This window comes from Apis cerana, linkage group LG6 (genome assembly GCF_029169275.1).
Source record: "Apis cerana isolate GH-2021 linkage group LG6, AcerK_1.0, whole genome shotgun sequence".
NCBI lineage: Eukaryota > Metazoa > Arthropoda > Insecta > Hymenoptera > Apidae > Apis > Apis cerana.
The window spans coordinates 11,787,073-11,802,179 of NC_083857.1; the positions used below are offsets into that span (position 1 = coordinate 11,787,073).

At 29.3% G+C, this 15,107-nt stretch overlaps 3 protein-coding genes and 1 long non-coding RNA gene across 5 annotated transcripts in view; 2 read left to right on the forward strand and 2 right to left on the reverse strand.

Annotated features, from left to right (window-relative positions):
• The window catches only part of LOC107994067 (fat-like cadherin-related tumor suppressor homolog), a 466,334-nt gene extending 462,728 nt beyond the window's left edge, over positions 1-3,606 (forward strand). For both annotated transcript variants that reach the window (XM_062076345.1, XM_062076347.1), the window contains one exon: positions 320-3,606. In XM_062076345.1, the coding sequence (XP_061932329.1) occupies positions 320-870 (551 nt within the window). In that variant the 3' untranslated portion in view covers positions 871-3,606. The remainder of the gene's footprint in view (positions 1-319) is intronic.
• A 216-nt stretch (positions 3,607-3,822) lies between these two features.
• LOC107994135 (heat shock protein 75 kDa, mitochondrial) lies at positions 3,823-7,728 on the reverse strand. Its single transcript, XM_062076348.1, has 13 exons — positions 7,385-7,728; positions 7,043-7,141; positions 6,874-6,956; positions 6,541-6,768; positions 6,172-6,338; positions 5,943-6,052; positions 5,782-5,855; positions 5,331-5,677; positions 5,067-5,214; positions 4,868-4,995; positions 4,606-4,787; positions 4,223-4,521; positions 3,823-4,036 (listed from the first exon to the last, which is right to left on the reverse strand). Exons 1-13 carry the CDS (start codon positions 7,497-7,499, stop codon positions 3,935-3,937), a joined length of 2,082 nt encoding a protein of 693 aa, XP_061932332.1. The 5' UTR covers positions 7,500-7,728; the 3' UTR covers positions 3,823-3,934.
• A 1,229-nt stretch (positions 7,729-8,957) lies between these two features.
• Positions 8,958-14,893, reverse strand: LOC107994091 (tetraspanin-9-like). Its single transcript, XM_017050853.3, has 6 exons — positions 14,522-14,893; positions 14,127-14,345; positions 12,532-12,714; positions 12,149-12,361; positions 10,703-10,910; positions 8,958-10,624 (listed from the first exon to the last, which is right to left on the reverse strand). Exons 1-6 carry the CDS (start codon positions 14,582-14,584, stop codon positions 10,566-10,568), a joined length of 945 nt encoding a protein of 314 aa, XP_016906342.1. The 5' UTR covers positions 14,585-14,893; the 3' UTR covers positions 8,958-10,565.
• Positions 11,598-13,192, forward strand: LOC133666270 (uncharacterized). The gene is made up of 2 exons (XR_009830205.1): positions 11,598-11,786; positions 11,904-13,192. It is a non-coding gene; the product is annotated as an uncharacterized LOC133666270 (long non-coding RNA).
• Positions 14,894-15,107: the final 214 nt, after the last annotated feature.

Sequence of the window (15,107 nt, forward strand, 5' to 3'; positions counted from 1 at the left end):
GAATCTTGTTTCCCTTCGAGTACTTTATATTATTTTATATAAATAATAATAATAATAATAATGAGGGATGCATGTGAAATATTAAGGTAGACTCGATGGTTCGCATTTTAAGTTTAATAAGTTAGTATTATTTTAATATTGATTTGACAGAATATGAAATTAGTAACACTAAAAAATCTTCTAAGTTGAAAATGACAAATTTTTTCATACAATTTTTTTTTACAAGAAAAAGCTGCTTTTAGTATCTAATTTAATTATTAAATTGAGAATTGAAGCAACTCTCCAAAGTGCATAAAATCATGGATTATATTGATTACAGTGCACGGCTCTGTAGATCCAGCGAGAGACATCGAGACGTTGAACGAAGATCAAGAATCAGAATACGTCGGCGACTCGGAATGCGGGACTGAATTCTCTGAGCAATATCAATGCGCAGAAACACAGCGTTTGAATCCCCTGGACAGTGGCGGCGAAGGAGAATACAAGTATAAAGGTTCCGAAAGTTATCTTCGCCATCCGAATTCTTATCTACCGCATTACAATATCCACACGGACACAGAGAACGAAACGAATCCGTTGAATGGACGTCTTAGTACTTTAGAATCCGACGAGGAGGAAGACGACGTAGTGCCTTATGGTTTCCCAAGCACCCGACGAAACCGATGCCACAAAGGAGACGAGGTCGATGAAATCGGTTCGGTGATCACCACTCTCGAAGAAAGGAATTCGTTGTTAGGCGGTGCGACGAGTAACAGCGATTTATCCACGAATTTGTGCGAGATTGATGATTCCGAGTACGAGATCACCGATCAAAAGAGTAACGGCCGTTTGTGGTTGTCGGGGAATGGTATCACGCAGACCTCGGTGTGACAAACAGTGGTGCCACGACTTAAAAACAAATTGAACATAATCGTGTTTTTCTGTGCTTATTGAATAAAGACAGTGCGAATGTTATGTGAATATAAAAAAAAAAATATTGTACATACGTATTATCGAATCAGAGGTAGAGAAAAAAATGATAAAAAGTGTGTACAGAGGCAGCTATGAATATAAAAAACTGATAAACACGAGATAATTAATAAACACGGTATAAAAATTCGCATACTGAGCTAACGATGCGCCTTGTTTACGCATCGTACCTCAAATCTCCTATGTAGGTAGAGCTTAGGTACTCTCACGTACTTAATTCCGCGAAATCCTCGAAAAAATTGGGTATGAAAATGACGTATCCGGGAGCAATTCTTGTTTTCATATAACTTCTTTTATATATTTAATAATAATTGAAATAGGACCATTTGACGAATTGGTAACTTAGAAGATTGCATTTTATCAGATGATTTTATTTAATTAACATTTTGACAATTTTATGATATATGGATTATTAAAAGTTTTGTTTCTTTTTAAAGATAAAACATCTTTCCATTCTACCAAAGGGGATGAGGTTTAGTAAAAAAAAAAAAAATATATATATATATATGTATGTATGTATATGTATACAATATGAAAAATATATGTATACATATATATCGTGGCAACTATACGCAACTATTATGAGTAAGAAGTTATCTTGATTAAGAATAAATTTGTTACTTGAGAGAAGTAAATTTAATCACGACCGCGTTGTCAGACCAATGACTATTGTTTAATAATCTATCGTTTAAACTTAAATGTTATCCGCAACTATAATTCCACTGCAAAAAAAAGTACATAGGTACATTTATGTATTTTTACTATTTGCTAACCGACTTTATTTTGGTTACGTACGAAGTAAACAGAAGGACTACTTAATAATATAGATATAAGTACAGCATACATATAGTCTAGTGAGTAAATAAATTGACTCTAGTGAAAAAAAAAAAAACAGTGCTCTGCTTCTAGGGCGAATATATGTGCATGTCTGCTGACGTTTACTGCAGCAAAGCACAATAGTTAAAAAGATATGAAATATTTTTACTGTGATGATAATAATGTTTATACAATGATCAAATACTATGACTTGTATGATAATGATTGTAATATTAACTATCCAACGTTTTTTAAGAGAAAAAAGATTAAGAAATCGCGGAAAATAGTACTCCAATTCCGTGCGTACGTAATACTAAGTCAACGTTCCGTTCGTTTAATTTCATTTTTTTTTCTCTCTCTCTTTTTTTTATATATATATATATTTTTTACTTCATTTCTTCTTCCATTAGTCACCATCAGTTCAACAAACATAACTGCATATATGGTGCTATTACTTACATCACGCTTTAACATTTTTATCTACTCGATAAGACTGCTCAGCAATGTGGATCATTCGCAATTCATCAACGCTCTTCATAAATTATTCATAGTTCTCATACCGTTATTTTCATCATGAAAATCTGTCCAAATAACGATAATGAAACATTTTTTGAACTGCCAACTTAATAATAATGCCGTACGAACAAAGGCATTCCCCTTGATTAATTTGTGTAGTTAAGCGTGACACACAAAGAGTCAAGAAACTGTTATTTCTGTGCCTAATGTCTTTTAAATACCGTGTACTTCCACGCAAGATACTTCTTTTTCCGTTGAACAAATATTTAGCAGCAGCTTAATTGGGAGAGGTGTACACGTTCTGTTTATATGTAGAATTCTACTGACAAATTCGCTATTTATGTTCCTGTTCTCTGATGTTAGCCATCTTTTTCTACATTTAGTACGATAAACGAGTAAACGACGTTAATAATATGAAACAGGGTGACTTTTTTGTGTTTAACCGAGAGAAAAAGAAATTATTGTCTTCTTTTTGTGTAAGTTTGAAATAGCTGTGCCTCTCCTCTCTGAAATTTCAATGCAACTACTTACATGGATACAATGAACATGACAATTTATTCTATATTAGAATGAAATAAGGATATTGTACAGTTTTAACTTAACAAATTGTATCGGAATCAACATCAACGCGCAATGAAAATTTCAGTTTGCGTCGAAGCACAGCAAATTCTTAACTATTAAGATTAGTTTTTATATCTTATGAATTAACAGTGAAAAAATATTGGTTAAAGACTGTGGTAAAAGCGATGCGGATTAAACGATCATCCATTTATAAATATTATATCAATCAGTTTGTATCACGTGGACATTATGAAGTATTTCGTTTTAAAGATAAAAAAGAAGAAACGCAATATTTTATGGAATTTTTGATCAAATAACAATATTAAGTTTTAAATGAAACATAAAATAGAATTAATTAATTCAGTATAATTAATAATTTAAGCAATTGGAATTGATCAAAATAAGTAAATTTTATTTATATGCGTTTACTTTTTTATTTTTCAAACTATTTATTATTAATTTGTGTACTTGATAACTTACAAACTAATAAATAGTTCCATTTATTTCTTACTTTATTGTAACTTGCCATAATTGTAGGATGATGACGAACGTAGAAAAAGTTAAACATGAAAAAAATGTGGGTACAACTTCCAAATTCACCGCAACATTTAGCCCTGCTAATAGGATACATATCGATATCATGAAATCCTTCAAACAATGAGGAACTTGACTTGTTATAATTAGAAGGCTATAATTAATTTGTACAAGATCAACCTATTGTAATAAAGAATACAATCTTGCCTATATTTTGTATTATTGTACTAATTCTAAAACCGTTATGTTATAATTGTTTTCCATTTATATATGAATTTATTAGTTAAGATTAGTAAAATAATGAATGTTTGAATTAATTAAATATATCAAATAATTTATTTTACAAATTATAAAAGTAATGATAATAATTATTTAGTAATTAATTGCATTTTTTTACTAAATAAAATTTTTAATTATAAAAAATAATTTTACAATTATCAAATAATTATTTTATTTAAAATGATTGTATTATATACAATAAATCTATAACTTATAAAAAAAATATTGTTGCAAATTTTTTTTAAATTACAAAGCTAATTTATTTTTTTTCTAATGCTAAAGTCAATAATTCATTCATTGATGCTAATAGTACACGTGGATTATCAATTAAACCAGCTTCTACCATACTATTAGTGAATAACTGAAACAAATTAAAAAAAATTAAAATATAGAAATTAGAATATAGAAAATTTAAGAATTTTCTAAATACAATGTACATAAATAATATTATATACATAATATTTTTGTAGATAAATAATTATATAAATAATTATAATTATTGTAGATAAATAATTATACAAAAAAAAATAAATTTAAAGTAATATACCTGTTTTATAAGAAGATCTGCTAATTTTGTATTGTTATTTATTAATTCACAAAGTTTTTTGATAAGAGAATGATTAGGATTTATTTCAAGACATGGTCGAAGCAGAGAATATAACATTTCATCTCCGAATTGACGTTGTTGTATACGGGCAAAATGTCTTGCAGTTGCCATTTCTTGGACTGTAACTATACACGGATGTGACTCAAGTCGAGTTGTTATCTTAATATCATATGCTTTTCCAGATAATACTTTTCTCATATAAGTCATAAGATTATTAATTTCACCTTGATTAATAATATCTAAACAAATACATATTAAAAACTAAAATATTTAATTATTAAATATCTTAATTATTAAAAATTTGAAAATCATCGAGTACTTACGAGGACTATCAGATTTTGAATCTGATTCGCATAAATTTTCTTCAACAGAAACTAAAGCATAAGACTTAAATTTTTTTAAATTTAAGAAAATAACATCATCATATGCCTCATAACAAAAGAGTACTTCAACGTTACGTTTTTTTAGAGATTCATAATATGGTGACTGTTCAGCTAATTGGCGGCTATAATTAAAATGTAATAATTGTAAATATTTTCCAATTATTTATATTTATATTTTTACATAAAAACAATTAATTTTTACCTTGGTGCTAACAAATAATAGATTTTTTTCTGATCGGGAGGCATACGTTTAGAATAATCTTCAAGACTTATTGATTCACCTGGTGCCATTGCAGAAGATTCAAATCGTAAAAGATTGGCTATTGCTTCCTATAAAAATATAAAAATTTAATTAAACCATCATGGAAATAAGAAATAAAAATGACATATATATTAATTACCTTTTCTTCCTGAACATCAGTACTCACAATACCCTCTTTTAAAAAAATATTGTAATCTTTATAAAATTTATTATAATCTTCAATCTGTTTCTGAGATTTTTCATTCAGAAACTTTAAAATTCGTGTAGTTAAAACATTACGTAATTTTCTATAATTAAAACAATTGAACAAAATTAAAATGATTGTCAGTATCTATATATAATAATATATAATATATATTGTATATTATTTATAATATTTTTGATTATTTTTATTACATCTTACCCAATTAAAGTACTATTTTGTAGTAACTCGCGACTTAAATTAAGAGGAATATCTTCAGAATCGACTACTCCAACAATAAAACGCATCCAATTTGGTAAAATATTTTCCACTTTATTTTTTATTAAAACTTTACGGCTGTATAATGAGATACCGCTCGTTTCATTTTTAGAAAAATCAAATAACGGTGGTTTCTGTTCCGGAAAATATAATATAGCTCTTATATTAAGTGGAACATCGGTTGAGTATTGTAATATAAATCGTGGAGAATCAAAACAATTTCCAATAAATCTATAAAATTCCTTATGTTGTAGAGATGTAATATCTTTTGGATCAAGCATCCATAATGGCTGGAAGAAAATGTATAATAATATAATAATAATAAAGTATTCATATCCATAATCAATATCCATAGAAAAATATAATAAAAATATAATAAATAATCAAATCTTACCTGTACAGTATTAATTCTTTTGCCATTAACATAAATAGGACTATTGATAAAGTTGCTATACTTAGTAATAAGACCTAGATATTAATAAATATCAATTAATCATCAAGAAATAAAAAATATTAAAAATAAATAAAAATAATAATATTATAATTTTAACGTACGATTAATTGTATCTTCATCGCTAAATTGTCGGCATTCCATATTTAAATGTATAACAATTTTTGTTCCAGGTTGAACTTCTTCAGCTTTTGAGATGTTAAATGTATTAGAACTAAAAGAAAAAATATTCTAGAATTCAATTCTGCTCAATATTTCGAGATTCTTGTACATTTTTATTATATAAGTTTAGAAATATCTATAAATTATAAAATATTTTTTATAATATTTTACCCATCAGAAACCCAACAAAGATCTTCAGCATCTTTTGCATATGATTTTGTAAAGACTTCTACTTTATCAGCAACCATAAAAGCACTATAGAAACCAACTCCAAATTGTCCAATAATATTAGATGAGTCCCCAATATTTTGCTTTTCTTTTAATTTCTCTATGAAAGCCTATATTAAGAAAAAAAAAATTCCAAATTGTTTATATAATAAAAATTATTTATATTATTTACAATATAAATGTTATTGTGAAAAATAAGATATTTTCTCATTTAAATTATAATATTTTGAAATTAATATATTATATATATTATATATTATAAAATATATATTTTAAAAAAAATATATTATTTATAATTTTAATTTCACTTACTCTGGAACCAGACCGAGCTATTGTTCCTAAATTTGATATTAATTCTTCACGAGTCATACCAATTCCTGTATCTTGAATTACAAGAGTTCTATTTTGTTTATCAGTTCCAATGTGAATTTCTAAACTTCGGTCACCAATAACTTCTGCAGCTTTGGAATCACTTAAACGCATATATCTTAATTTTTCAAGTGCATCACTCGCATTAGAAATTAATTCACGAAGAAATACCTTAAAATACAAAAAAATTATATAATCAAGAAAAGAAGTTTTGCTTAATAATATTTATATATTATAAATATATAATATTATAAAAATTATATGATAAAATCTTACCTCTTTATTTGAATATAAGGATTTGGCTACAATTTGTAAAAGCATCTGTGTTTCTGATCGAAATTCATGTTTAACACCTTCCTCTAAAAAAATTAAATCCACTGTGTTACACCATATAAAATAATAATATATATTTTTGAAAATATATAAAAAAATATTTTATAATTACCTGTAGGTTTCTCAACATCTTTTATAATATTGTGAAGTTCAGTGGTTTGAGTTGCTGTTTGAGATGAAAAATTTTGCGCCAAGATATTTGTATTTATAGCTATATATTCAAAAGAAATATTAAAATATTAAAATTAAATAAATCATTAAATTTGGAAATTGAATATTAAATTAATATTAAATAAGAATAATATTATATTAATAATATTAAATATTATTCAAATATTATATTATATCATATGAACTAATAATTTAATAAATAATTTAATTTAATTTAAGAAAGTAAATAACCTTAAAATCTAAGTAATTAAAAAATAAAATTAAAATAATATGATATACAAACCTAAAGATCGTTGACATTGTTTTTCTAAAATTTTTCTTTCAAAGCTTCGACTCAATGGTCTTGAAAGATTTTTTCCAAATTTAATTGCAAGCCGCAATTTATGAACGGTAGCCATGCTTTCGAAATAACTAGAAAATTGCCACGCGCGTCTACACGTGATTACAAATCGAAAGAACGAAATAGACTATTTAATGAACAGACCATTCAATGTATTTTTTAGAATCTCATTTTGGTTATCAATCTCAATGTTACCTTTTGGATCAAGTTTTTTTTTTAATTTATTTAAATCTAATCTCTATCATCAAATATATCTCACATAACAGAGAAAAAGAGAAAATGAAATAAATAGCAATTAATAGAAGAAATAGTATAAAAATTTAAAAATCAACGCCATCTCTATAATGTCGCAAATAAAATATGAATATAAATAGGAAAAGAAAAGAATAAATAGAATAAGAATTGATCACCAATGTCATCTTTTAAGATTAAAAGGATAAAGGATAAAATCTCTAAAGATAAAATAAGATATTGAAGAAATGGCGTTGATTCTCAATTCTATTCTATCATAGTCTACTTTTGAAAATATCTTTAATACTCAAGAGATGTCACTTGATGATCAATTCGTATTTTATTTCTATTCGTCTCCTACTATTTATTTTTTTTATATGTATTTATTCATTTATGGCAATCTAGAGATGGCGCTAATTCTCGAATTTTTATTTTATCTCTGTCCTTTTCTCATTATTATTCTTTTTATTTATTTACTTGTTCCGCAATTATAAGTACATGTACAATTATGAATATTTTAATGAATAGATATTTAACATATTTAAAATTCCTAAAATTTCTTCTATTATAATATTCTTCTAAGGATTTTGTAAAAATACTCGATTACTTCTAACGAGGGTAGTAAGGGTTTCCGTTTTATTATAATATTCAAGAATACAACACAATTAATAATGCATATTTACAAAGCATAACGTATCCATTATTGTATATTAAAATTTAATCATAAATAATTAATCAATTTAATAACATAGTTTATATTGTAAATAAAAAATTAAAAATTCTATCAAAAAGATTATACCATGTGATTTTTGTTATTATTATTGTTATCTTAATATGACAATAAATGTTATTGACATATTTCAATAATATTTTAATACAATATTATTTATAAGATCTTAATTAATTACTTATGTAATAATATTTCAATAGTTGAATAAAGCAAGAATCAGAATAAGATTCTGAAATAGAAAAAGTTCAAAAATAATATCTGTAAACTTTTTCATTTTAGAAATCTGTATTTTTATAATTTATTTAAATACTTTTAAATTATATCATTAATGTATATTGGATATTTAATAATGTTCAATATAAATAATAATAACGTTCAATATAAATAAAAATTTAGCGGAATACGTTATTTTTTTGTATTACTTGAAAGTAAATAATTAAAAAACTGGAAGAACTGCAGTTTACAAAATCATCCAATATATGGGATAAATCAGACTTAATTACAATTATGCATGCAAATAAGACATCTAGAGAAAAATGAATGATATAAATATCATTGATTGTTTAATCAAAATGTTTATTCCAATTATTTCACGTCTCGTTAATTTTACCATATCATATCAGTATCAGATTTCGTTCGTGCCAGAGGATTTAAACATAAACTCTTAAGAACTTGCACAGCGTCTTCTCCATCATCTCTTGCATATAAAGTTTGTCTTTTTGTGTTTCCAGGTTCGAACGATTTTTTATAAAGACTGCCAATCAGACAATTCTCTTTATCTTTTCTTTCATCCAATCTACTCTTTCGTTTCATAGTATTTTTCGAAAATGTACCAGCTCTTTTTGCCTTAAATGAAGATTGATGTCTCCTTTTTTTTCTTAGCCCATCTGCTTGCAAAGAAACTAACGACTTTATCGATGGATAATCAATTTTCTTATCAGACTCTTTTAAATCTAAAACTTGGCTCCTTTTAGAAATGCTCTGATTCGTTTCGACCATTCTCCTTTTAGGATGAGTTCGATGACGGAAATTAATCGAAGCGCGCGATGATCCTTTGACAATCGGCCTTAACGTTCCTAAAACTCTACCTCCTTTGACTCTCAGAGGTTCCAATAGTTCATGATCGTGCCACGAAGCCACTACGGGCAAACCGCACGCGTTATGCATACCTACTAATGGTACACCGATCGCTCGATGTTTCTTTATTTCGGGAAATATTTGATACGCGTCGAGAGACGTCCAATTACGATTACCGCGCTTGGCATTTTCCTCGTACGCCGATATTTTTTGACCCACGTGTCCACGTTTGAAATCAATGGTTCCCCATTTACTCTTGATCCGCGTTTCTTCGTTTCTCAAACGTTTCAAATCTTTATTTTCTATCGATTCCTCGTTCGACTGATCTTGAATTCTCGCGTCTTCTTTTGATCTTCGATGGCTGAAATTATATTTTTGAGGGGGAGATTTATGAAAATAATCGTCACCAAAATCGCTAAGATCATCCCTTTGACTCGAAATGTTATGTTCACTTTTGATAACTCTTCTATCCAACGTTTTTATCTTCGAATTGACCTTACGCTTTTCATTTTGAATTTCGCGTTGGTAGTCGCAAGAATGACAAGATCTCCTAGATGGGTTTAAAATTTCCGAATGCTTCGAGGCCATGGTCGATCGTCGAATTTGAGATTTAACTTCGTTTTGTGGAGAAGATATGGTTTTGTATTTAGTTAAACGGAGACTCTTATCGGGTTCGGACATCGAGGATTCAAATTGGAGTTGAGGTATCTCTGACCGCCTCAACGTTCCAATGTTATGGGCTATCGACGCCTGATAATTCTTTATTGGAATACTTCTGACAGTGGCGGCGCTGCTATGCAATTTTGATTTCATCATCGCGTTACTTTTATCATCGCGACTTTTGTCGAGATTTTTCTCTATTGACCAAGTTTTATTTGGACAATCTGGCACGACATCTATTGCACGCTCTTCGTACAATTGATCACTTCGCAACACTTCGTTCTCATCAAATTCTGGAGAATTTTTCCATTCTTCGATTATACTCTTACTAAATCTTCTTACATCCCCTAGCCTGGACAAGTTCGACACAGTTTTCGTATTCTTGATATCGATCGACGATTTACCCTCACTGCCCTCTAGCCATCTTCATGATTTAGCGCCAAACGTTGTTCCAGTCGCGTGCATTCTGTTCTCAATATCTAATCCTATAAATGCCATATCAATGATGATTCGTTTTCGTAAAAAAAAAAAAATTGGTTAAAAAAGAAAGGAAAACTTGTTACCAAAATCGTGATCGCTCTCGTTAAATGGGCTGAGCGTTTGCGTGGATGTAAACGTTGATGCTTGTGATTTAGTTCTCTTAGTCCCTTTTGAACAGGCGAAGAATGTGCTTAGAAGTGCGCTTACCTCCACGAAAATAATAGCAAGTCCGATCACGAGCAATATCAACGCTTGGTCTTGAGTCCATTTCTCCAACATCTCCAAACAACCCTACGTAACAAATATTATTTAATCCCTTTCTTTATAAAATAAAAAAATAAGATGTAAGACAAAAAATAGCGATTATTATCGCATCTATTAAATCTGGATATGATCTGGATTGATTGAGATAAATAAATTCTTTAGAGATTGATTATTTCAACTGATCCTCACAAAGAGAGACAAAAACTGAAAATGAAACTCTAATCCCATGGAATATAAATATGGATAAAAAAATTAAAGAAGAAAATGTTTTATGAAAAAATAAAAGATATTAAAAATGCGAAAAAAAAAGGAATAAATCGATAGATTAAAAATATATAGTTTCAAATTTAATTTTTAATTTTCCTTCTTCCGTCCAATCAATTTTTTCAACTCGATAAATTCTTTAAATTTCAAAGCAGACACGAGGTACGTTTCATTCATTCAGATAAAACGTACAACGTTTCATAAGACTCTTGTAAACGTATAAACGTTCTATATGCGCTGAGAGATAATGTCATCATTTGTGGACAATCGTCAACACAATCGTCACATGACATTTCAATCTGCATTCAAGTTCTACGGTGCGAAATTAAATACGCGTCGGGAAGAGGAGGGGGAGAAGAAGATAAGAAAACTTTCTGCCACAATAGACGAACTTCACCATCGTCCTTTTTCCGTTCCCTGTTTACCGACGGACGCGCCCGTTTCCAGATACAGATACAGATTGAACGATACATCAACGTTCGCTCCCGTTTTTATGCAACCCGCATCCGACTGAATTTCCCTTAGGCGTGTGATACTCGCATGCGGGTCATTATTGAACGCGTGCGTGTGTGACAGCAAAGATAGCAGAACGTTTTCATTTCGCCCTCGATTTTCGACGTTATTGCGGAAAAAGAGTGAGTAAGTAAAATCCATATATCGCGATATATATTACGATCACGATATTATTATAGATAATCGTAATAATAATTGGTGGAAAAAAAGTGAGTAATTTTGCGATGTATATTACAATCACAGATAATATATAAAAATCGATTAACAAATGTAATCGAAAGATAATAATCGTATTATAAGAGAAATGAAGCACGTAACTTTATTCTACTGATGATGTACGAATGTCAAAAATGATTTCCACCAGCCAATAAGTGAGGACGATTTGCAATTACAATTATTATATTGTTATATTAATGGAACGTGTCACTCAGTCAAAATGTTTATTTCTTCCGCACACGTTTAACAACATCCTCATTAATGATACGTACCGTAGTGTGCCGGGCATATTGATGTTCGGCGGGATTCAAAGCCTGGCAGAGAGTAAGATTGGCAGGTTCAGGATTGAGGAAGGAATCGGTCTGGTTTACATTATTCAGGGTGCAGCAACTGAGAGGCACCACTAATTCTCTTCGGCCGACTTCCTGCAGCCGCCACCATGAGGTGCCGTAATTGCTGCTTCCGTTTATGCCGCAGCAAGCAAACTGAAAAGATCGAGGTTTTTCATAGATTGAAATGGGTGTGCGTCCTACTTTTTTTTTCTTTTCTTTTGATCATCGATTTCGTGGAACTGAATAAATAAACCCTGTTTATCATCTCGCAGTCTATTTTTGTCGAATACTTTCGTTTCGAGATTCTGTATTTAGCAACGTACCGTTGTTTGTGCGAGATCAAGGGCTGCCGTGAATTGCTCTCGACCGGGTACGGCGTAGCTTCGCTGCAAAGCTCGTATCAATCGCGCCGGTCTGACATCGATGCCTAAAACGTGAGGCCAGAACACGACGAGAACGCATACGGTACATTCGCCTAGTAATAGCAGGATTATCGTGATGAAATACTGGAAGTAAAAGTAAATAAAATAAAGTGAAGTAATGAGTAAAGTAATTAAAGAAAAAGGGGATTATGAAGAATATCGAGGATAGAACTGTGAGATAAAATATAATGAGCGAAGTAATTAAGAAACTCTTGTTCGAACGTTATTCGTTTGTTATTGAATGTTTAATGTTCGAATCGTTTTTATAAAATACAAAGATAAGTTTTTATTTTGATTCAATGTATTTTAAATGTGTAAATATAATTACGAATTATACGTATGCATTTATTGGATTAACGGATTGTTTAAATTAATTGTATAATTTGTAATTATATTCCTTTGGTTTATCATATCATATGTGAAAAATTAATTTAATTAAATTATCATTATGATTTTAGAAAATATTACGCTCGTTACATCGAATTTGTAAATAATAACGAATACTTCTATGATTTTATGATCGTAATAAATTTATAAAAAAAAAAAATATTAAAGATAAAAACTACCTAGTATTATCTATATATCAATATATATATATATATATATATATCTCAGCACTGTCCAGAAGTAAAATACGAGAACGATATCTCGTTCGTTGACTCGGACGGTACATCTTACAAATAGACTGTTACTAATAAAAAGTTAGAATTCTAGACATTCATGGCTATATTTAAAATTATTATATGTTACTTATCAAAATTTTACATCACAATTGTGAACGTTATATATAATGAAACATATCAAAACATCTTCATGGAGTAATTATTTTTTTTTTGTTCATCTAATAAGCTCTATGAAATAATTACTGCGTTTAAATGATGCACTTCGTCCTCCTTCTGTAAGCACGCGTGCCTTGATTTATATAGATCCGTTTTCGAGCAACGACGCATGACGAGTAGACCGACAAAGCGGGAAATCTGGTTTTAGTTTAGTTCGAATAAACTCAACGAGTGAAATCGTACAGATTTTGACTTTTACACGATTAGAATATGTAACGATTCAGTTCACAAGTATAAAATAAACTGTATAATACGAAACATCAATAATAGATATCCGTTTTTAAATCTGTTCGAAAAATTTTTAAAACGTTCCGTCATGAATTTCAAATTTTATTGTGTTGATCTAATTTTTGAAATGTGAAATGTGAAATTAGAAAGTCTTATTGCAATTTGTTTCTCTTTAAATATACGATATTTGAATAGAAATTGCGAGATTCTAGCACTATTTTACACTATGGATATTTTTTTTGCAAATACACGATTATTTGTAATTCCGTTACATGTTTACTATTCCAATTCATAATTCTAATCTTAATCCTCAATTTATTTAAACATGAATTGCATAGAAATGTATTGAAAAATAATAGAAAATTATAAATATTCGGAAACTATTCGAAGTGTTCTAACATACAATAGCAAAAATTTATAGATTCTTACTGAAATTGTGATGCATCGATTATAAAGACAAATTGCCCAACATCCAAGTAGACCAGTTAACGTGATCAGAAATCCGAGTCCAACGAGTGCAAATGCTAAGTAATAAAAAAGTGGTTGATCGGGATGTATATCACCTGGTCCCAATAAACGCGACAGTAAAATACGTTCATCATCAGCTAATAACAATGCTCCTAGTGACATCAACGTAAAACCCGATATCTGAAAAAAAAGTAACATTCTTAAATTTTGACATTCATTAATTCTTTTCATCGAATTACTACTATCCTTGAAATAAAACTTTACTAATTTTTAATTTTAAGAATAAATTTGTTTATGCGTTAAAACAGCGATCTATAATTCTGCATTAAAAATAATTTGATTTATTAACAACTCACCAGAAAAATGATGTTCGAACAACACACGAAAATTTGAGACATGCCAAAGTTTTTTCTTTCCATCTTAATTCGTCGAATTCTTAAAATTCCTCTGCATTAACGCGTGCGCGACAACAAGAAGCCGGTGACTATTCGTCACGTCAATCCTTCGCGATGACACTCCATTAATGGCCAGGATAAACAAGAATTTTAACGGGACGAATAAAATTCATTTCAAATATATATATATATATATATATATTTTTTTAAGATCGTATCATTGATTCCTTTTTATTCCTTTTTCTTTTTTTTTTTTTCACTCTATCAATTTTGAAGTGTACTTGCCCGCGTTAACTTGAACACTGAAAAGCTACCGCGTGATAGATGGTTTACAGTGCCGTACGAATACTAGCATCCGTAGGTGCGCTTGCGTTACGTGCCCTCATGCGCGACCGACCGGATGGAACCGGAAGGAAATAGAAAGGCACGAAACAAAAAAAAGTATAAGAGGGGATGAAATGTTCGTATGTACATATGTATTTATACGATTGTTACAGATATAACAGATGCATGTCGAAGTTCATACAGGGGAAGTTAACAGCTAATC

Bases quoted from the DNA above. Each gene is read 5' to 3' on its own strand.
- LOC107994135 (XM_062076348.1), bottom strand. From the start codon at position 7,499: ATGGCTACCGTTCATAAATTGCGGCTTGCAATTAAATTTGGAAAAAAT. The intron at 5,678-5,781 runs GTAAGATTTGAT...ATTTTCTTCCAG, and splicing joins AAAGAATTAATACTGTACAG to CCATTATGGATGCTTGATCC. The intron at 4,522-4,605 runs GTAAGTACTCGA...GTATTTGTTTAG, and splicing joins TTCAAAATCTGATAGTCCTC to ATATTATTAATCAAGGTGAA.
- LOC107994091 (XM_017050853.3), bottom strand. From the start codon at position 14,584: ATGGAAAGAAAAAACTTTGGCATGTCTCAAATTTTCGTGTGTTGTTCG. The intron at 10,911-12,148 runs GTACGTATCATT...TTTGTTACGTAG, and splicing joins AATATGCCCGGCACACTACG to GGTTGTTTGGAGATGTTGGA. The intron at 10,625-10,702 runs GTAACAAGTTTT...TGGCATTTATAG, and splicing joins CGAGAGCGATCACGATTTTG to GATTAGATATTGAGAACAGA.